This window comes from Phoenix dactylifera, chromosome 7 (genome assembly GCF_009389715.1).
Source record: "Phoenix dactylifera cultivar Barhee BC4 chromosome 7, palm_55x_up_171113_PBpolish2nd_filt_p, whole genome shotgun sequence".
Taxonomy (NCBI): Eukaryota; Viridiplantae; Streptophyta; class Magnoliopsida; order Arecales; family Arecaceae; genus Phoenix; species Phoenix dactylifera.
The window spans coordinates 4,592,486-4,615,339 of NC_052398.1; the positions used below are offsets into that span (position 1 = coordinate 4,592,486).

The window sequence follows — 22,854 nt, forward strand, 5'->3', positions numbered from 1 at the left end:
GACCCAGGAACATTTTAACTACCGTTAACCACTCGTTTGTGCCGGTCATCCATTTCAAAAATGACCAAAATACCCTTCCCTTCATTCCATTGGGAAGATGAGAGATCAGGGTATCCCTTACGCCCCTCTCTGCCCCCACCTCGCATGGCTTCTTTCCACTCCAATCTCGAATCCTAACCATCCATGGCCTCCCGGATCTGATCTCCTCCGGCGTCCGCCATGGCCTCCGCCGAGCCCCTGGGGCGCACCTCCCGCGCCGGCCGCGTCCTTGGCCCGACTCTCGACAAGGTCATCAAGAACGTCGCCTGGCGGAAGCACTCCAACCTCGTCTCCGCCTGCAAAGCCGCCCTTGACCGCTTCGACGCCATCACCGACTGCGATAACTCTCCCGCCTCTGCCCTTCGCGGCCTCTCCTCGTCAGACGCCGACACCGTCCTCCACCCCCTCGCCCTCGCCGTCGATACGGCCTCCGCCAAGGTCGCTGAGTCCGCCCTTGACTGCGCCTAGAAGCTCTTCTCCCTCGGCCTCATCCACGGCGAGATCGACTACCGATCCGATGGCCAGGACCGCCGACTTCACGCCGCGTCCGGTCTCGTTGGCTTCATCTGTGGGTGCTTCGTCGGAGAAAGTAGCTTCATTCCTGAAAAACACTACTGGGTTGAATCAAACCATGATCGGTGATTATCTGGGGGAAAGGGAAGAGTTCCCTTTGAAAGTTATACATGCGTAGGTGGATTCATTTAATTTGGAAGTTATGGATTTTGATGAAGCCATTTAAGTTTTTCTTGTGGGGCTTTAGGTTGCCGGGAGAAGCACAGAATTGAACGCATCATGGAGAAGTTCACAGAATTCTACTGCAAGTGAAACCCTAGTTCTTTTGCCAGTTTAGATACTGCATATTCTTGCTTATTCTATGACAATACTAAATATATATGCACACAACAATATGGTCGAAGACAAGGTGTGTTCAGTTATGTTGTTTCTGTTATATGTAGAGCAGTTAAAACTAAAAGTAGGCGAGCTATGGAGCAACAGTAAGGTTGCTCTATTTAGACCTGAAGGTCACGAGTTTGAAACACAGAAACAACCTCTCCTCGTATATGGGTGAGGTTGTGTAAATCTAACCTCCTTAGACGCCGCAATGGCAGGAGCTTTGTGCACTGAGCTGCCCTTTTTCTTAAAACATTTAAAACTAGAAGGTTATATACTCTCCTTGTTTTGGTGTAGATGTCTAAAGTTGATTTCAGTTGCAAAAAATAAGGAATAAATGATGGAAAGGATTTACCAGAAGATTATTTGGGTTCCTTGTATGATCAAATAGTGAAAAATGAAATAAAAATGAATGCTGATTCTTCAGCTCCACAGAACAAGTAGACAAGCAGTATCAATAAGCTTTTGGGCTTGGACAGTATTTTCAGCTTAACCAATTGGAAACAGGCAGAAGAAAAGGCTTTAGGTGCAAATGACTTGCTCATTAAGAATATCCAGGAGAAATTCAAAGCAAAGAGTGGGAAGTTAGAGAAAGACCAATTTTGATAATGCTCAGTGGGAGGAATTTAATGCTACTTCTGATTATATTTACTCTTGTTGGTCATGCAGGTCTGTGTTTTATGCTGTCAGCGATACAGCTATTCCAAGATTTATGATGGAGGTCTGCTGGGCCCATATGATGGCTGCTTTCAGTGTGACACTTGACCAAAGTGGTGATAAGGCAGCTACATCTCATTATCTGCATGGTTTCTGATGTGGTGCGCGTCACCTCAGTTATACGTATGCAGATGCAGAGAGATGCTTTTTGTTACATCTGTATGGCCAAATTTGCATACCTTCACTCTGCTGCTGACATGAAGCACGAGATTGTTGATGCTGTGAAGGTAATCATACTAAGGATTTTCTTTTATATTTAAGTAGTATTATAGATTTACCAATTTTGATCGAGCAACATGCCCTCATTATGTACTAGCATGATAATGAGGCAGTGAAAGATTGACTTTGTTTAAGGATGCAGTGAAAGATGGACTTTGTTTAAGGATGGGAATTGGGAACCTTATGCTTAGTCATAGATTAGACTTTTTTTCTTGGTTGGTTGTGTTGGTCCCATTGTCTAGCAAAATAAACTTCTAAATTCTGAAGCTTTTTTGTTGGAGTGACCAAGAGACTTTTATTTTCTTGGACCTTATTAATTTTCCTGATACGAGCTTGTCTGTTACAACATAATGAAGTGAAAAAAAATGACTGGGAATCTTTTTCTCAATAATAGATTTTACTTACACAAGGAATAGGTGCCAATGTATTGGTATTTCATAATTTTTGATACTTCAATCTTCAAAACCTGGGCATGTGTACAATTTTGTGAGATGCAAATATATCAAAAAATTTACAATTATATCATAATACGTGTGCTGCTACATTGAGTTTACTATTTATCGGTACTCTTTGTTAGAAATTTGCCTAATTTCATCATGTAATTACAAGTAAAGAAGAAAATATGATACTTTACTATGTGTATATATTTAAAAACTTATTACTTGCATTAAAGTATCTGATGATAGGATACTCAAAAATGTTCTGCTGGTAGGCTGATTGCAGCCTTTTAGCCTTGATATTTTTTCCATCTGGAATGGAAGTGAGAGCTTTGTTAAGGGGACTTGTGTATTATCATTAGTGACACTTGTTTACTGCATAGCTTTATATGTTGTATTGTATTTGGCAGGATTAAAGGTGGCATCAATATTATTTCTTCCTTATTATTATTCTGACATTAGGGTTGGTCTTCTTTTCTGGTTTGAGATTATGGATCTTTCACTGTGGCTTTTGAACCACATGCATAATGCTTAAACCAAGTAGAACTTGCTGATTTCCTAGCATCAGTCAGTGAATGTTATTGTAACAACCCAGGACCTCACCCAAAATGGCTAGCCGGAAGGTATTATTTGGGTTCCTTGATCCTGTATAAGTACCCAAGATCTACCCAGCGAATAACCGATGTGGGACTAAACACACGCCCACACAGATCCTCACATACTCCCCCCGTTCAAGCTCTGACGTTCTCGTCAGGCTAAGGTTTCAAATTTAATCACAATCACCACGATTGGCCCGTGTTCAGCCCCAATGAATCCGTGCTGCAGTGTCCCCTAGTCCACATAGGTTATGGGCCGGGTCCGCTCTGATACCATTTGTAACAACCCAGGACCTCATCCAAAATGGCTAGCCGGAAGGTATTATTTGAGTTTCTTGATCCTGTATAAGTACCCAAGATCTACCTAGCGAATAACCGATGTGGGACTAAACACACGCCCGCACGGGTTCTCACAGTTATATGCTTTAGCTGGGGACATAATTAGGTTGAGCCAATAAGTTCTTGTATAGCTAAATATACCTTTATGCTGTAAACACACTATTGACATTTCCCACCTTATTTTAGATATCATAATCTGCAACTTGAGAAAAGAAATGCATGCAAAATAAAATAATTGCTAATAATGGAAAACTTTATATGATCCTTTATGTGTGAGTAATAGGGTTTAGATATGTGGATGTAATGCTTTTTTTAGAAATCATTTTACTTCCTGGTTCTTTGGGATTCTCAGTTGGATTGGCTTCTTCATGTCATTTGTCCAAGTAGTATAAAAGCTAAAAGGGATTCTACAGGTCTGCATGCTTTCAGATTACATGTTATGAAGCAGCAGCAACAACAACAATAACAAAAAAGCATTTCCATTTTGTACTGCTAATCATTGTTGTTACCAGATAGCTTGTGCATTTCTCCTTTAGGATGTCAAAAATCATCATTTCTTGATTCTTCATGCAAATATGATTCTATAATTCATTACTTTTCCCAATTGAGTTTTCTTTTTTGTTCCCCCTTCAACAATATATGTATCTTGCCATTTTTGACTTGTTAATAGTATAATATTGATCGCCATGGAAGTTGGTAATTATTTACAAGAAGCGTGAAGCTTGTTTTGATGTGTCTTTCACGGTTTGAGCATTTACACCCGCTGGGAGAGGGTGCTCCTCTCGATGCTTCATTCTTTACAGTACCTCCTGAGTCGAGGAAAAGTCACGAAGTCACCTTCAATTCCACCCTCAAAGGACAAAAGGAAAATGCCCTTCCAAATCCAGCTGTAATGTCTGTTGTCCGAGGGGGTTCTTAGGATAGTGCATCAGTTAATGCTTCATCATTGATTACTCCTGAACAGATAAATATTTTTATTTCAAATTTAAATTTATTGGACCAGATTGGGCGTTTTGAGCTAAACCATGTTTGCTCATAGCCAGAGAATGAATGGTGCTGCAATAGTAGCTTTTGTAAAGACTCTTTGCAATGTTTCCATGATGGAATTGCAGTCTCCTACAAATCCTTGTGTTTTCAGCATTACAAAAATTGTGGAAATTGCATAAGAATGGTTTCTGAACTTGCTTTAGGGGTAAATCTTCTGAGCTTGCCATTTTCGGTAAAACAATAACACAATGTATGATTTATTAATCGCTTTATTCTTTAGTTGCTGGCATTATAATATGAAACGGCATCCAATTGGTGTGGTCTCGCATCTGGAGGGTACTTGCTGACTTTTTTTTGCCTCAGTTGGGTTGTCAGAAAATCTCACAGTTGCAATGGTTGTGATGGATTCATGGCAATAGTTGGCTGAGGTTTCTGGAGGGAGAGGAATTAGCAAATTTTAACTTTCAGAATGAGTTCTTGAGAGCTTTGGTAATTGTTATGCAGAAAAGCAATTCTTCAGAAATCAGGAGCTCATTGCTCAGGGAAGGCCGTACCACTGAAATCATCAGGCTTGGTGCGTACCGAACTGGGATAGTACATACCTTCGGCTGGTAATTGTTCAGGTCTGAAATAAGCGGTACAACCACGAACTGAGCTGAACCGTGGGTCTCCATCCAGAGCAGTTCAGCCCTTTCTCTTTAATAATTTAGAGAGGGGGGGGGGGGGGGGGGGGGGGGGGGGGGGGGCGCTCCCAGATTTCGTGGATTTCAGTTCAGATTGACGCCGAAAACTCCCCTTCGCTCGTCTCTATCTTTATCTTTTATGCAGGATTTAGCAGCACAAGGGTATAAAATGCAGCATTTTGTATCAAATGATAGAAAGACTTAAAAACAAGCAGGATTGCCTCCCAATAAGGTTTGCTTAGATTCTTTTGATAGAAATTAGCCAGTTCAGTCTCAATTCAAGCATTTTGACGATTATAGGGTAAGATGGGTAACCTCTAAGATATTGATATCTGATATCATTTTTAACAGCTTGACTGAGTCAAGAATTTCGTACAAAAATAGCAAAAACAAAATTTATTTATTTATTTCATTGGATGAAGTCTATATGTATACTTATTAGTTTGTATATGGATTAACTTTTCATAAACAAATCTTAAATGAAGCAATAACTTGGCATTGAATGGGAACTATGGGTAGAGATGTAGTGTAGAATATATATACCTGAAATTGTGGCCAGGGCCGCTTGCTCTGTTTATGATTTTTTTGTGCAAACGCTTGGTCTAGTTAAGTTGAAGGGCTGCCCTTTTCTTGTTTCGGTTTTCAATCTAAAACTTTGCAATTTGAATTGTTCGACAATCCTGAGGTGATGAATGTAATATGATTCCTCCAGGTGCCTCATGATGATTATTATAAACAAAAATCAGCAGTATCTTCCTTGCTTAGCTGTGGACCGTTGCTCATCAAAACTATCAGGTATACATCCACAATTTCACTTTATGTCCTGTGAAATCGATGTTTTTACCTGCAAATGCTTGCTTTAACCCAACTTGTAGTAAATCTCCTGATAACAGCAAGCAGGGCCTCAAGATGAGTGATAATTGGGTTCCTACAAAGCTGAATCATGATGATTATCATGATTCTCAAGTCTGCAGAAGCAACTAATATTTCCTCAGGTCTCTTTTAGGCCAGAAGTGAGCCACAGATCAGAATCAGCATTCCAAATTTAGAGCAGACCTTTGCTTTCCGTTGGCTCACCTGATGAGGTCCCTGAACCAATGCCCAGCTCTCCAACCTGCATAATTTTTAATGATCTATCTGAACAAGTCTCCCTGATTTATAAAATGCTTACTCGTTCTAAAATATTCTCCAACCTGCATCTTAAAAATGAATATTTAAGTTGCCTGAGTGAATATAAATTCAATTCAATGAATTGTTCATCAGTACCTCCTTTGGTACTTCATTGAAAGAATAACCTGAACCCTTTGAAAGTACTGATACAAGACATTGTCAGAAGGACCAGGTTTAAATACACAAATCCGGTAGCTTCTGATATAATATTTTCGACTCTTGCCAAAAATATGACCAAACCCCATGGTAACATGTTTCCACGAAAAATTCCCTTAGCGCTGACCAAATGGCAGGGGGAAAGACAAATCCTTTAAGATTTTGCAGAAAAATATCAAACTTATTGAAGGCCCATCAATCAAAAAAACTTACTGAATGCCCTGACGCAGCTTATTAGGAAAAACAAACCAATGCCAGCTACACAATGACCGACCCCACTGACAATCACTAAGCCATGTCTGCATGACCATGGTTATATGCAACTTGATAAATTAATCCCAGGAACCACAAACAAAGACTATATAATCAGATCAGCACTCTGGAGTTCAAAAGAATCTTTTTGGAAGTATGGTTTGACTGACAGCATCTCCCCCTATAGGTTGTCGGAATACAATTCCGGCATCCATCAGTCCAGACTCCACCAATCATCACAAGCTCTGGCAGGGCATGGAGACTTACAGACACGACAGCAGCAAGGCAAGAGCATTCCAACTCTTGTGCATTTCAGCCCCCATCCATTGGAGCGACTCAACATCAACTGTGGTATCCCTGGTGACCATGACTACGGACAACCTGCAAAATTTGATAAGCACAGTCATCTAGTTAACAGCATTCTACAAGCAGCACATAAATATGGGTAAGATAGTATAACTGATGATGGTGCAACTCAATGGAAGTTAAGATAAGATAAGGCATTTTATTGATCATTTTAATGGAAGTTAAGATGGTTTATACCCATCATGATGGTGCAGGCAAACCTTTTAGATGGGGACCAAAAGCACACATCCAGTACCTAATGGTCCAGCTCGCATGGAACAGTAAAAAGGCAACAAGTATTATTATATTGCAGGGTATGCAAGATTGGTGCATAAATTCTAGATACACAAGACCAAATCACTCGTGATACACATAATACATGTGTCTGAAGTTAACAACAGGAGGGAATAGAGTTCGCAATAGTGTTAGAAAGCAAGTGGACAAATGAACCATAGATGCAATAAGGACTTCTCAAAGATAAATACAAAAATATTTTACCTGCAGTTCTAAGAGTTATAGGACTATAAAAATAAATGATGCAAGACGAATCTATTGCAGGCCCGAATATTGCATTCAGTCAATAAGCAGAGCCAGGGTTTCGACCAATGGGGAAGAAGGGGCCAATGCTAAATTTCAAACATTAAACTTTTATAAAAATTATAACAAATTTCTCTGTTACATACTTAATAAAACAAACACAATAATAAATAAGGCCTTCGTTCCTTTTGTACTAAAACATCAGATACCAAGAATACAACATTATATACATGATTAACCAAAAAAGAGTAAGAGATATTTCAAAAAAAATTTATGAAAAGATACAGATAAAAAGGATTGCTTACATAGGCATGAAATTTTGAGAATAGAAAATAATGATGAACAGGAGAATATACAAATGTAAAGTCAAATTAAGTTGAAATCCTTGGGCCAAATTTACTGATCTAGTAATTCAACAATGATATGCAATGTAGTTAAGGAAACCTAAGCACCTGAAACACACCAATTAACAAATCTGCACCAGGCACTTGTGCACATGCATGTGTACACATACAAACATTTAGAAAGGACAGGTTCATAAAGGTTCCAACTAAGACCAGAGATGCACAATATATATATATCGCACTACTAAACTTGCAGTATGATAAGACAGTAGTAGTATAATATTGCACTATTATACCACTATACCATGTCATTCGCTACAATGTTCGAGTAGTGTGTTTCATCACATACAGTATAATATATCATACTATAGTAATACATAGTATAATATGTACTATAATATAGCATAGTATAATAGTGTAATAGCAATATATTATATGATACACAATATTATCTTAGACTTAAAACCTTTTTATGGATTCCCTTTGGTAGCCAGAAGAACTATGTACATTTTCAAGGGGCAGGACTTTTTCCTTCCCTTGCATCTTTATTTTTTAATAAACCACTTGTTCATTTGCCGTCATCTGGAAAGCACAGTGTTCTCCTTTGTTTTTTTTGGTAAAAAAAGAGAATAATTACTATTTACAGAAGTACTGTACTATTATAAAATACATATTGCATAGTGTATGCAGTAAAGATTATATATCATACCATATCATTTGTTACACTGGATAAACTTTAAAATTAGAATATTAACATTATGAGATAGTAGTTGAAGCACATGCTTCGCAACTCTGCCTATGTTTTGTACATAGCCAGTCCCAAGCCCGGATAAATCAGAAGGGTTGCGGTAGTTTGATAGCTAATGTAAAACTATAGTCACATCCTATGAAAACAAATCCATATAAGAAAATTGTTAAGGAGTTCCGACAACATGCTGCATCAGAACCCGGATGGAGTGGAAAGCGAGCAAGGGTTAACAAGAGCATTACTAGAAGCGACGTGCCACATCGACTGCTGGATGTGGTGGAAAGTTGATAAGGGTTCTCAGGTGTGGGTAAAGAAGTTAGTCCAGTAAAGTAAATACATTTAGCAACTTGGAATACAAGGTTATTAGTAGGAAAATTGGAACTGACAGATACAACAACTAGGAAGGGAATTAGCATAGCTTGCATGCAAGAGACTAAGTCGATAGGAGAAAAAGCAAAGAAAGTTAAGACGGGTTATAAACTTTGATATATTGGAAAAATAGGAATAAAAAATAGGGTAAGAAATATTATAGATATGAATTAAAAAAATGAGGCTGTAGATGTTAAGAGAATAGGTGATAGAATGATCTAGATAAAAGTAGTGTTGGAAGAGGAATCTGTTAATGTCATTAGTGCTTATGTTCCTCAACTAGGATTAGATGATACTGCCAAGCAACGCTTTTGGGAAGACATGGATGGACTACTTCACAAGATTCCTAGTGGAGAAAAGAAATTTATTGGAGATGATTGAATGGTCATGTGAAAAAATATACTGTAGGTTTTCAAAGAGTGCATGGAGATTGCGGTTTTGAAGATAGAACCGAGGAACGGAATGGCATTTTAGAGTTTGCGATGAACTATGACCTAGTAGCTAAAAAGGACTCTCACCTGATAACATTTAAAAGGGATATAATACTAGTCAAATAGATTTCTTCCTTATTAAAAAGTCTGATCAAGTTTTGTGTAAAGATTGTCAAGTTATACCAAGTAAGAGTTGACCAGCCAACATGGTTTGATAGTTTTGGATGTGTATTAGTAAATGGAAGAGAATGACTAAAGATAATAGAAACCCGAGGATCAGGTGATGGACTTTGCAGGGAGAGAAAGAAATGGGCTTTAAGGATAGAATGTTGCAGGAAGGAAAAGAGGATCTATATGAGAAAGTCAATACCATATGAAAAGAGGTGACTAATAGTATTAAGAAAGTGGCTACCTGACATATTAGGAGAATCAAATGGAAAGGGCCATCTGGTAAGAAAAGTTGGTGGTGGAATAAGAAAGTTAAATTAGGGTTATAAGACTGAAAGAGAGTTCTAAAGAAGACTACCTAATTGTAGGCTCATAGTTATTTGACTAATGTCCTGTTCATTCTGTTACTTCCCCCTTTAATTGTCTTTTAATTCATGACTGTAGGGATATCAAGAAAATAATTCAACCAAAAGGCATCTAAAAGGATTAGCATTTGGAAATGATGCCTCACCAAATAAATCTCATCCTAGTGCTAGCTTTGCTTTTTGCTATGTCTTGCAAGAAAAGTAATTTTTTGGAACAATAAAAGTTCACATATTATGAATGTTATAAGCCAATAAGCAAATGAACCATAAACCTATATCTTCAGGCACAAATTGGATGAAAGAATCGAACCAACCTCTAGAATGCAAAGATGATGGCCTGCAAGGCAAGACAAGCAGGCCGCTCAAGTAGCAGTACTGTTGTTCTTGGTCCTGCAATCCAAGGATATCTGATAGAAAAAAATTGATGTGCAATCACGTCATATGGACATCAAGAAAGCATCAGTTAAGAGTTCAGATGAAAAGTATACCTCAAGATGTCATCATTCAGATACCCGTTTTAACTTGCTGTTTGGTCCGAACCACTGCCCTGCGTGAATTGTGGTGAATGCACAGGAACTGTGGTGAATTGTGGCTGAGCTGGAACTGGTGCCACCATTCCTGAAAAGTTCAGCTAAATCATAATTTTTTTAAAAAGAAAAATTGCAACAACAGATGCCAACCTGATACCCATCATTATTATTATTATTTGTCTTGAGAGTGCTGGGTCACTTATACAAAAAAATAAACAGTTTAAATATAAGGAATATCTGATTAGCTTTGATTAAGTTAAATATAAGCAAATATGCTGCAGGAGCATTGCAAGGAAGCATAAAATGAATACAGCCCAAGACAACTAAATCCAGGACCAGCCAGACAGATACAAGTCTCCCCACTCTATACCATAAAGGAAGATAAAGCTATCCAACTGACAAAACAAGCCCAAAATCGCACCATTTAAGGTCAGCTTTATTTATAAGTCCTTAGTCACCATTCTTTCCTGTTAAGGGCTATCTTCAGTATTATAGCAAGCCTTTTTAATCCTTGCCCACAACTCCATTCATGTCCACATAGATTTTCCACTCCTCTTTTTTAGACCCTTCAACAAGAATTGAGAACCATTCCTTGCCAAGAACTCGATATTCTTAAATCATTGTTGCAAATACACATCTATTAGCATTCTATTTTGTCCCCAATTGGTTCATCCCCAACACCTCATTATGTACACATTCCTTAGTAACACCAATAATACTGGTCCCCAGGGTGGATTAAGAAAAAAGCCCAAAACATTGACTTTAGATTGATAACCAACCATTGAAAGAAACTCAAGCGAATAATTATAATATTGTCATGACATGATTGAACAATGAACAACAAAATCAAGCACTCAAATCCCATGATCCAAGCAGAACTCCAGAACTGCAAATTAACATGCAAGGTTCATGCATTTAAAACTTGGTGCACAAAGGTTATGCACTCTAGTATTTATATGCTCTATAAATCTTACAAATCAGTTGCGAGGGCTGAAACATGCATCATGCATGACTGAAGTGATTTTTTTGTACAACAATAGCAAGGCCAGAAATAATGTATGGACATAAAATATTTAATAGTCCACAAACAGAACATTTATATGGTAGATGAGAATGCTAAGGTCAAAGCAATATGAGAGAATCACATATTTATTCCTGAATACTGTGAAAGGAGATCTGGAGCTGCACTAGTGGAGAATTGCTTAAAGATGACATGAATATCTGATGAGGAGCAGAGAAACAACTGGTAATCTAAGTGGCTTGAGCTCTGAGAAATGGCCAAAAATAAGGAGGAGAGCGACAGATAGATAGATAGATTCTCTTAATGGAAGTTAAGAAAGAATTCAGTCTGATCTGCACAAAACCAAGGTTTTAGCTGCTGATAGTTGCATACTCAAAGGTCAAATCCTGTTGCTAACAAGTTTATTATGATCTCCATAGTGCCAACCATCCGTATACTTACATAATTAAAAATATGCATTCACGTTATGCATATATGAATGTACATACGCATGTTATCAAGACATCTAGTACTTTTGTTCCGTTACCCTCTTAACATTGGTCATATAGGTTACCAGTTGCAAAAGTCAACCAAATAAAGAATTCTTGTTCAGAAAAAACTTGCCTGCAGGATATGGTGCTTGAATTGCAGCTAAAGATGCAGTTGTTGCACCATTGACATTTTGCCCACTAATGTGCAAGAGATGATGACTGGGCACGGTATAGCCCTGAACTGTTGTGTAACCATGTCCACCAGGAAGTGGCTGGCCAAGTTGCCCATATGGGTAAACAGTTGTGTTTACTGCTCCAGGAATACCATATACTTGAACATATTGGTGTCCTGTGTAAGGATTATAAGCATTCTGCAAATGTAATAAGATCACATATCCAGTGAAAGTAGAAGAGAAACTTGTGAATTTTATATTTGAAAAGAGACAAAATTGTGGAGAACTAGAAATTAGCATTCTCAACCTGTGGATAGATGTACTCAGGTCCATATGTTGTGTACCTGCATGAGGAACCAGTAATTCCTTGAGAAATTTTTCATCAGTAGTATTTCTATTGGTATCAACACATGAATTTTTTGCAATCTGTATGCAGTCCAACAATTATTAAAGAAGAGACTTCTTGAAAAGAAAAGGTCGCTATTAAACATTTTAATTTTTTCTATTTAAAATGCCATTATATGTGCAGGAGTGAAGTTTCACTTGTCCTCTAATAAATTACTTGTGAGAACTTGCTTCGGTCCGTGGTCATCACTTTTCATCTCAAACTTAAACGTGACGCCCAGCCTGTCCCTGGCCTCATGTAAAGCTGTAACAGTCTGAGCTTTCTGCTTCACTTTCTCTATATAATTTACAAATACTGTACACAAGCTTCAAAACTTATTTCAGATATCGAGTTCATCCACTACCAATATGTTAAAATTTGAGTTGATAGGACTCTATTTTTTGTTGATATACATTCTAATTTAGCATGCTATGACAATGACCCTTGGACTACAAATACCTTGTAAAGGGCTTGATAGTTGGGGTTATAGTGATAGCATGTGAAGGTTTGACGAAGATAGGCTGAATTGAACTTTTATATCTAAAACATCATTATCCAAGCCAAATTTATCTTTTGAACATAACATTTCAGCAAAGCAAGATCCATAGGCCAACTTACCCATATGGTGGATACGAAACAGCTTGTTGGTAGTTGTATGGAAATGCTTGGTGATATGCGGAACTTCCTATGTAAGCGCCCCTTGGAACTGGAACACTTCCGAAGTAAGGGCCCGATTGCCTTATATGTGCTACATATCAGAAGTCAAGAACAGAAGAAACAATAAGCCCATCAAAATATTACAAAAAGGAGACTCAGGAAAAGTAAATGCAATATATAACAATGGAACTAATCTAATATCTTTTTACAGTTCCTTCAGTCATTACTGCAAAAGCCAAAAAATGCTATAAGTCTTAGTTCTTGACATCTTGTAAGTGAAAAAGATGAAAACTATATTGAGAAACAACAAGAAATATTTAAAAAACAAGATCTCATGGAGAAGATAGGGTTCCATGTTGTGGAGGAAAACAATCCCTTCTGAAATAATATTTTTATTTCCTTTTGACTACCAAAACATAAAAGCTTAATTCTCTCTTAGTTTGTTTTTCCCCTCCTTTTTTAGCATTGAAAGTTTGAAAACACTGTACAGAACACTAGATCCTTACTATGTCATTCAAAAATAAATTACTATATGATGCCATCTGAGGTTTAAATTTAGTTTAATGTCAACATTTTATTTTTTTTAATAAAAAGCTTATTCTCTCTCTCTCTCTCTCTCTCTCTCCCTCTCTCTCTCTCTCTGTGCTGAATTTGAGTCTTAGTGAATCAATAAACTAGTCAAGGGTCAAAATGCTATTTAGGGTTATCTTTTGATGGTTTCTAGGACCTGCTTTAAGTACGATAATTGGAGTATGTATTGAAGAGTGGCTTTCTACATAAGACTCCATCAAACCCTGAATTTTACTGCTTAGAAAGTGTTTTGTTATCTTCTATCAAGGAAGCCTGTGATGTGAATCAGTATGTTATTTGAGTCAGATATATAGTTATCGAAGATAAAGAAAAGTGGTGTAAAGCTGTATCTTTTAATTGAATAATCAAATTCTTAGTTCTTGTCTCTTTTCCATTTTGCCCCTCTTCCCCTTTCTCTCTCTTAGGCTTCAGGATTTGCCTTGAGTTATGGATACAAACACATATAAAGCATGGACGCTGTCCCCCTTATAGACTTCCGTAAGAAAATTCTAAATCTATTTTTAGATTTCTACAGCTCGAAATATGAAAAACAAAATCTCAAATCTTAAAGACCACCCTGCGGCCGGGGGGGGGGGGGGGGGGGGGGGTGAGGAGGGGAGGGGGTGGAGGTGGTGGGGTAAGTGTGGAATCCTCTACACTGCTATGGTATCAGTCTATCAGAGCATCAACATGAGAGGCTTCCATGGCAAGACGAATCACAACACTGGATGAATAATTGTTGCAATCAGATGGCGCAATAATTTGATGGAATTTATAGCGTTGATGCAGACCACAGGAGAACTTCTAGAGTCTGGTATTCTTCACAAGGCATGGATACACTGAAAATCTGAACATCTACTAACGTTCTCCATGGAAAAGCTGCACAGAGATAATAAATAACCATCCAGCATCCTTGCGATCAAAGGTCAGACTGATGACTACACGTCCATTAAAGTTTAAGCTAGCTGTCTGGAAGAGGAAGATTTAGCTGTTGAAGAACCACAAGCAGAGCAGCATGGATCACATCATTGATTCAAAGCCAAAGTCAAAGATTGTCAGCAAGAAAAAGCCCTTTGATCCCATTGATTGTGATTTTAAAGTTCTGATGGAACGACATTCTATCACAGACAATCAGCATATTTAGGACTGATGAATGAGATGAACCACATCCATCATTTAATGGGTTGATCATGGAGAATCTCGGTATCAGTCTGCACTATCAAATCATGACTATACAAAGGTATCAAATCAAACAATATATAGAAGATCTCCAGGACAACTCCATGCAACAGAAGCATCTCATGCAGTCTGAAGTTAAATCTACATATTTCATTCTTTTTAGAGATTGATTTTCTACTATTTTGTTCATCTTTAATCTTATGGAGTAAATTTCAGTCCTACAGGTAAAACTGCTATTTTTTCTGATTTATGGTTCTTTTACTCTCTTTTTTTTGGGGGGGAGGGTGTAAGAACTTTTAATTTTTCTTATCATTTTAAAACTGAACTTTAAAACTACTTGTCTTGGGTTTTTCTGTCCTTAATTAGGCTTTGTTACAAACCCTTCATTGGGCATAGATCAATTTCATTAAGTTTTGAATTAATTAGGATTCTACTTCGAAATTTGAAGTGATTTTGATGTCTGTCTATTTAAGATTCCATAAAAAACTGAATTTTACAGTTTTACAAAGTCCTAGGAAGCTTTCCGACTGTGCTAGTATGGTGTTTAGAATTATTTTACTCAAATGGGACCATAAGTGGTATAAAGCTGAAATTAAGTTAAATAAATTAAAATTGGTTCTCTCTCTTTGTTATCTCTTCTTCCTCCTTATTCTCAGTCTCTTTCAACGCAAGGATGCAACCAAGATCATGGATAAAATTACCACAAGAGCATGAATTCACTTTCCTAGAAGATTATTTTGGCAAAAAATTGAAATTATTTTCATATTTCTATAGGACCTGTAGATCCGAAGCAAAAGTCCTATATCCTTATTATGAGTAGAAATGATCAGTCCAGGTGCCTTCTACACCACTAAGCTACTAAACATAAAGACCTGGTTTTTAAACCTAAGATACCACCTATAACTTTTTACCAAAATGCAGATTAGTTTAGAGGAGTTTAAGTACTTTCAACTTACCTAGAACAGTTTATTTTTTATTATTTTAGTATCTTTGGAATTTGAGAAGATTTAATCAATACTCCAGGTTTTTCTTTTTACAACCATGTGCTTTAGGTGCAGGAATCTTGAGCTTCAGCCTTTTCCCTTGTCATGGATCCAATCAATGTATTTCTTTCTCCATTTTCCACCAAAAGTTAATCAAAACAGATCCACATTACTGCAGACCACTTTCTGAAGATTTGATTTCTATAAGTTTGGCGTCAAAGCAACAAGATTCATCTACTGGAGCATCTTTTTTGGTTCTTCTTTGACATGATAATAGATATCAGCAGCTATTAGACCAACAAAATAACAGATCAAACTATCTTGATACACATATTTACCAGCAAGGAGATATCCAGACTTAAGGGAACTATATAACATCAATCAACCAGTTGATGAGTTTTCTGGCGCTCTTGAAACAAGATTTGTGTCAAACATCAATGAAGCTTTCGCAGTTTAGAATCTAAAACTAGCTTGCTCTATCTTTATAGTTCTGAAGGGAATAGCACCACCACAGAAGATAATCAGGCTGACAATTCAGGCATATACTGTCACATGGTTGGCGACTTGATTGCTGAATAGCCACATGTCAAAGAATCAACTAGCAAAGAAGATGCAATGTTTGACAAGTTATGAGGAGTGTCTGCAAGATCTGACATTTGATGAGGTGGCAAACAAGATTATGTACAAATAGTCGATTGATCCATTAATCTTTGACATGAAAGTTTTAGATGTGATCCTAAATAGGAATGCTTAGCAAATTAGGATCTATAAAGCCGACCCCAAATTGCCGGGACAAGGTAATATGGTTAAGGTTATGGTTAAATTTGACATGACAGTTTCCTTGTTTTGTTTTGCCCAATCAATGACTAAATGCATCCAAATTAACAACCAAAAATAAGAGATCAAGTAGAGGATATACAATTATGTGATGCATTCATGTCAATCTCTGCCATTGGATATCAAAAAGTCCCAACGATAGAGCATGAGGGCAGTGTCTCAGGCATGGTTTAAATTAACAGTTTTCTGCAAATTAATGGCCATTTTAATGGTTTTGGAGGCTCCCGTTATGTTCTACATATAATCACAGATGTTCAAGAATAGCCATTATCCTGTTATAATGACAATTACACGATGGGAACATGGTCATGATTTGATAATTTCATTGTTGTCTGATTAAAATAATTTTTTCAATCCAATCTCCATATCAATTATGTATTTTATACAGCATGAGCAGAGATAACCAAACTAATTTTGTTATCTTATCATTTTTTGTCCATTACTTTGTATTTTGTCAATTATAGCCATTATAGCAGTGACTATTTGTTCAAAAGAATTCTTCAAAGGCTACTTCGCTATAATGGCTTTAACAGTCACATGAGGGGCAATTGTGATGACACGTATGCATCACTGAAAACTTAGGTTAAAGGTGATGCCTGGACAAGATTTGCACAGTTGAAGTGAATGAATTTAGACTAAATTTAAATGCACTTGAATAGAGATACCTTCTAGAATCTTCTTGAGTTTATTTGATATTTTCATTAGTTTAAATAAAAAAATATGATAAATGGATAAGTTCCAAGACTTTCTTGTTTCAACTCATGTTGGGCTCGTTGCTTTAGATATAGGAATACAAACTTAAGTATTTTACTTCTGATTGCAAATTTGATCGATGCATTTTTCTTTGCACCTATTTTTCTTCTAGGAAAAATCAGTTATGCATTCACACATGCACGTAACATATGTATGCATGTGAATGTGTTAAAAAGAGAGAGTTTTGAATCCTAAGAATATTCTATAAAAATATTCCATTTATCAGTTTTTGTTGCCAAAATACTTTGGACCCCACTCATGGCCACTAGTCTCTGCAATGGTTCCTCCTTTCCTAATCTTTCTCACTAAGACAGCCACTTAATAAACCTGCACAAAATGACTCATAATTAACTCCTACCATTTAATTCATGGTGATCCACCCCCCACCCCCAGAAAAAAAAAAAACACTCTTCATGGATCTACAACCTCCAATAAAGTTCTCCCCAATGTAATTAAGGCTCAATTTCCCTAGTGCAATTATTTCCAACCTTGAATTTGCTCATGATTCTTGTCCACCATACAGTTCTTTGTAGCCTAGTTAAGGTGTCTATTTCTCTAGAGCTATCTTAAAATGCAAATCTCACATTAGAATGTTAACACATTTGAAGTGTAGATTTCATCAGTTATACAACCTTCCTGTGTGAGACTTCCATGATATAAATATCTTTAAAAAAATCACACCTTACTTAGGCAGCAAAGAACCATTGGTGAATCCCATGAAAGGAAGAAAGAGACCAACAGCAAAGTTATAAATCAGCTTTGTAACTTGTGAAATTCCTGTCTTAGTAGAGTAACTACTAAGATCATTAATGTTCTGATGACTGATAACCCCTATCAATGAATCTCATCATACCATCTATAATGGAAATAACATCAATAACTTACCAGATCAAGCACAAATGATTAATCACATTCTCCTATTGCTTCAAAGATACAATATATCCTGTAAAATACTAGCTTGGCTGGTGCATCCCCCAAAAAAAAAGACGATGACTTAACATTAATAATGTTACCTTTTTCTAATAAAGAATTTATTAACATTAATCATATCCATAGAATATCTTTTGGAATACAAATTCAGAGGAGCTCCAGTTAAAGTGAACAGTTAATACATAATTATGATTAAAATTTATTAAAGAATTACTTGAAATTATAAATATCATAGAACTACTGAGGAGCTCCAGTTAAAGTGAACAGTTAATACATAATTATGATTATAGAACTACTTAAAATTGATCACTAACACAAAATTCAAATATATTGTAATCTTAAAACAAGTTCGGAATGTAATTATATTTTTTATATGAAAACTGTTATTCGGATAGAAAATGTATAAACAAAATAAACTCTTTAACCCCTACCGAAATGCGCACGTGCGTATACTAGCATGTGTGCATGTCTAGGCTTGCAAATACAGCAATCCATCCGATCTTGAAAAATCTGCCTCATTAGTCCTAATAATTTTCGCCCATTTAATATCTCGAGATCATAACATATTACTTGTAAAACACATATGGAGGTGAATGCAAACTATGATTTAGAGACAAAAGTGAATTTTCTGATAAAATCTTTAAGTCATTATTTTTTGTAGGTCAAAAATATTTAAAGAGATATTTTGTCTACTAAATTTTTCACATCCATCAAAACTTGTTTGATGAAAATGTGCCTGTGATGTTTATATCAGGGTCCATCATCATTAAAAGATAAAAATAATATACACCCTATGTCATATACTTGGATTTGGATATGTAGGTCCAACCCCAATATTCAGGTTACTAGATGATGTCATCATCTAGATGGAAAACGTAATAAAATTCTGTTCACACTATTCCCATATGTCTTCTTAGTTCTCTCCCTTCACATTTTCCATCTTCCCATCTAAATATAAGACATGTTCGTTATTGAAATTTGGAACCATCTATTGTCTACTCAAACACGTCCAACTATTTCAAATGGTTTGCCCATGCTACGTCCTTCATCTATGCTACTTGTAAGCTTCCTCTATTGCATTTTCTTTTACATGGACTCCATTTTGGCGCATCAACCTCCACATTCCTAAAAATGCTAATTATGTTCACACGTCTTCAATGTTCAACTTTGTATCCTACAAGGTAGAGAGGGTTTATAATCATCATAACATAATAGACAATAACAAACACAGTTCCATCATGTTAACTGCATCTTCAACACCATGTGCCTCCTAATGGAGTTACAAGCCATGTCGCAGAACTATCTTTTGGTTCAACTAATATTTAACACTCGAATACGCTTCCATTTTTCCAAGTTAACTTCCATGTTTCCATGTTCCTTCATTAAGTAAGATGATTATAAATGAATCTCTATGCAATTAACAAAATTTGTGTCAAATAAGTTAATTATGTCCTAGTTCACAACGAATCCCTGCTTCCCTAGTTTCTGGGGTACAACTCTGGCACCTTTGGCCGCCCAATGAATTACAAGCTGGCTGTGATGTGTAGGTGCTAAACAAGACATGCAACATCTGTGGATAGAATGCATTGGAGAATGGAAAGGACCGAACAGTGCAACACAACTGTAACAGGTTTATGTAAATCTACAAATTTGAAGCGGTGGTGTGCTCGCACTAGAGCATTACTACACACTCACTGAGAAAGAACAAAGAGGAACTTTATCGCAATCTTTCGGTATCAAATACATGGTGTTGGTACTAAAACATAGCTTAAGTACAAGGATGCAAGTGCAACATCACTGATTAAATGGAAGCAAACACAATGCAGCTCAAAAAAAATCCGGTTCAACAGTTAACTATGCTTCAATAGCGGAAAAACCTAAAATTTATTTTTGTGTTAGCTGAATCTATCATTTTACACAGCGCAAGAAAATGGTTCTCATAAAAGTATCCCTAAATCATTGACCCAACTGAACATCCAATCACAATACAGGCAAAACGATTACAAAGTTCATGACAATTACCATAACCCGACAAAGTTCTGAAGAATTAAATGAGAAAAGACTAAGAAAAATTGTCACCATATTTCTTATCAATGCTGGTAGAATGTGATGAACGAAAGGTGGCAATTAAAGCATCTTGATATGAATATATCAGCATTAACAGCCAAAAACCAACTTCAGTGTGGAAAGACCTACCGTAAGGTGGAGCTGGCCGAAGCCGCCCTAGCGAAGCCAAATTACAGTTCGCCCGCCTCCCATCTATGATCGGGCTTGGGTCCGCACACGCCCTTCTTGCAGATTCTGGATCACGGAAAGTCACCTAAACCCTCCACATAAATCATCATCCCAAGGAAGATTCAGCCATATCTCAAACTCATAAATATCAAATCTTTTCACCACTTCATAAATCAAAACGACAACTTTTTAAGAAAAACGGTCAAGAAACCCAAAAAAAACACACCAAAAAAGAAAAAAAGAAACACTCACGAAACCGTAGCCCTTCGACCTCCCCGTGTTCTTGTCGGAGATGACGACGGCCTCGAGGATCTCGCCGAACCGCTCGAAGTGGCGGCGCAGCGTCTCGCTCTGCGTCTCCCACGCCAAGCCCCCGACGAAGACCTTGGTGAAGGTGGTGTCACCGAAGGGGGAATTCAAGAAGTGGATCCCGGAGCTGGAGCCCGATCCTGACCCCGGCGCAGCGCCGGGGTGATGGGCCATGTGATCCAACCCAGAAAAGCTCTCTATTCAAGAACCTAGAACGAAGTTTGTGCAAGACGAATGGATCGAGAAAAGATCGACAACGAAGGATCAGCGGAATCAGCTAACGTCGCGATAGATCGAATAAACCCTAGGCCGCATCCTCTTCCTTACACAAAGAAGAGAGTTTCTGGCTTCCAAAAACCCTAGTTTTATTGGGATGGAAGCAGGAATCAAGGAATTGGTCAAAGGCGGAGAGGGTTCCACAGTTGATCGAGAACCTCTCAAGAGATGCCGGGAATATATCGAGAAGCTCTCACGGAGAGAGACAGCGAGAGAGAGAGGTGATGATCGAAGAAAAGAGCGGAGCCGAAACTCGTCAGAGGTTTCTCAAACAAAAGCAAAGGCAATGGGCAAGAGGGGGAGGGGGCCCTTCCGTTTTGCTTTAATTATTAGTTATTAGCTCGCCACACTCCCCAATCCCCGATTTTTCTTTCCTTTTTTTGTTTTAGACCTACCATATTTTAGATTGTTTATTAGGTCTAGTCTCAATGTTTTGGTCCAGACTTAATAAACCTGCACCCATCTTACTTAAAAACTTTGTCATCGTGGCTAATGCATACTGTTCCAATCCCGGCCTGCAATTATTTATGGAAACCTCGCGAAGGATTCCCGCAATTTACGTCGTTTGGTTGTAACTAACCTTGATTGACTAATTTGTTCCATGGCTGGCTGCAACTAAAGTGACAGAAAGCATCTTTAATTGTTGTAACCTATATATGATGAGATCATTTGCAACCAAGAACAAATTCACATCTTGAGGTGGTCAAAATTCTTGACCTTGTAATATAGTTATGGTGCATCACAACATATAAATCTAACTGCTTGAAAACACTAAGTGCAACCAAAAAGAAGTTCGCAGAATTTATCTAGTTAATTGGTTAGCTATTTAGTTATTATAAAGTTCATTTCCTGGTAAGTAGAATCTCTGTTTAGAAAGAAAAAAAAAAACTTGATTAAGTGGATAAAGATTTGTTTTCCTGCAATGGAACTCGCATAGATGTCTATTTTATTATTTTCATATTTCTTATGAATATTATATCACCTTCCATAAACTCCTATAAAGTTTTTTTTTATTCCCTTGTGTGGACTGGAGTTACATTCAGCACCAATAATGAAAATTTAGATTCTGAATATATTTTTCAACCACTTGAATTTCATAAATTTTACCAGTCTACTTTCTCAATTGACTATTAGGTAGTAATAAAATCTCCAGCGTCTTTTTATAGCCGAAAACTCTGCGATACGCCATGGAATCAACTGTTCTCTCACAGCACTTCATACTTAGCTTTGCTACGAATCTGTCCATAGATTGCAGAATCCAACAGGAGCCTATAGCCCTTTATAGCCGTTTTTCAGGCCTTCTGATAGGTACATAACACTTGGGAGATAACTGGAATGTGAAATAGTTTTCATGCTTCGCTTGTCTAAATCAGGAAGATGGGCCCTTCTTTATGACAGAATATAAATGCCAGGTTATCCAACCTAAAAGCAAGTGGCAGCGGAGGACCACCAGATACATGTCACATGGATGTCCCCCCATTAAAGTAATGTCGTTCTCAAACCAACACTACAAGAAAACTCACACTCTAGGCCTTTCACAAGATGGAAAGGAGAAGGACCTTCTCTTCCTAAATGCACAGACAAAATCATTCTACTGACAGCCTTCGTCTGGAATGCAATCCAAACTTAAAAATTCCCTGCATTTGTTCTTCAACCTGGAAAGTCATCTACAGATCATATTGACCCCTGCTCTGGTTTGAAGAAGGGGATCAATGGAAAAATGGAAAGAAAAAAAAAATGTTCATAGAAAGTT

General features: G+C 37.3%; 2 protein-coding genes across 5 annotated transcripts; one reads left to right on the forward strand and one right to left on the reverse strand.

Annotated features, from left to right (window-relative positions):
- The first annotated feature begins 6 nt into the window (after window positions 1-6).
- LOC103702272 (brefeldin A-inhibited guanine nucleotide-exchange protein 1-like) lies at window positions 7-5,981 on the forward strand. Of its 3 annotated transcripts, XM_026802672.2 has the most exons (3): window positions 7-1,874; window positions 5,621-5,703; window positions 5,802-5,981. In XM_026802672.2, exons 1-3 carry the CDS (start codon window positions 1,734-1,736, stop codon window positions 5,890-5,892), a joined length of 315 nt encoding a protein of 104 aa, XP_026658473.1. In that variant the 5' UTR covers window positions 7-1,733; the 3' UTR covers window positions 5,893-5,981. The 3 variants fall into 3 exon arrangements, 1 of the variants encoding a protein (XP_026658473.1); XR_003384705.2 differs by lacking the exons at window positions 5,621-5,703; window positions 5,802-5,981 and adding an exon at window positions 3,909-4,372 and having other exon boundaries at window positions 92-1,874; XR_003384706.2 differs by lacking the exons at window positions 5,621-5,703; window positions 5,802-5,981 and adding an exon at window positions 4,042-4,372 and having other exon boundaries at window positions 92-1,874.
- Window positions 5,982-6,160: 179 nt separating this feature from the next.
- LOC103702270 (RNA-binding protein 38-like) lies at window positions 6,161-21,415 on the reverse strand. 2 transcript variants are annotated; one of them, XM_008784607.4, is made up of 8 exons: window positions 20,769-21,415; window positions 20,478-20,601; window positions 12,991-13,120; window positions 12,295-12,331; window positions 11,948-12,185; window positions 10,282-10,411; window positions 10,108-10,183; window positions 6,161-6,867 (listed from the first exon to the last, which is right to left on the reverse strand). In XM_008784607.4, the coding sequence occupies exons 1-6, from the start codon at window positions 20,997-20,999 to the stop codon at window positions 10,311-10,313; spliced, it is 861 nt and encodes a 286-aa protein (XP_008782829.1). In that variant the 5' UTR covers window positions 21,000-21,415; the 3' UTR covers window positions 6,161-6,867; window positions 10,108-10,183; window positions 10,282-10,310. The 2 variants fall into 2 exon arrangements, with proteins under 2 accessions (XP_008782829.1, XP_008782828.1); XM_008784606.4 differs by having other exon boundaries at window positions 10,108-10,200; window positions 20,769-21,414.
- Between the last annotated feature and the right edge of the window lie 1,439 nt (window positions 21,416-22,854).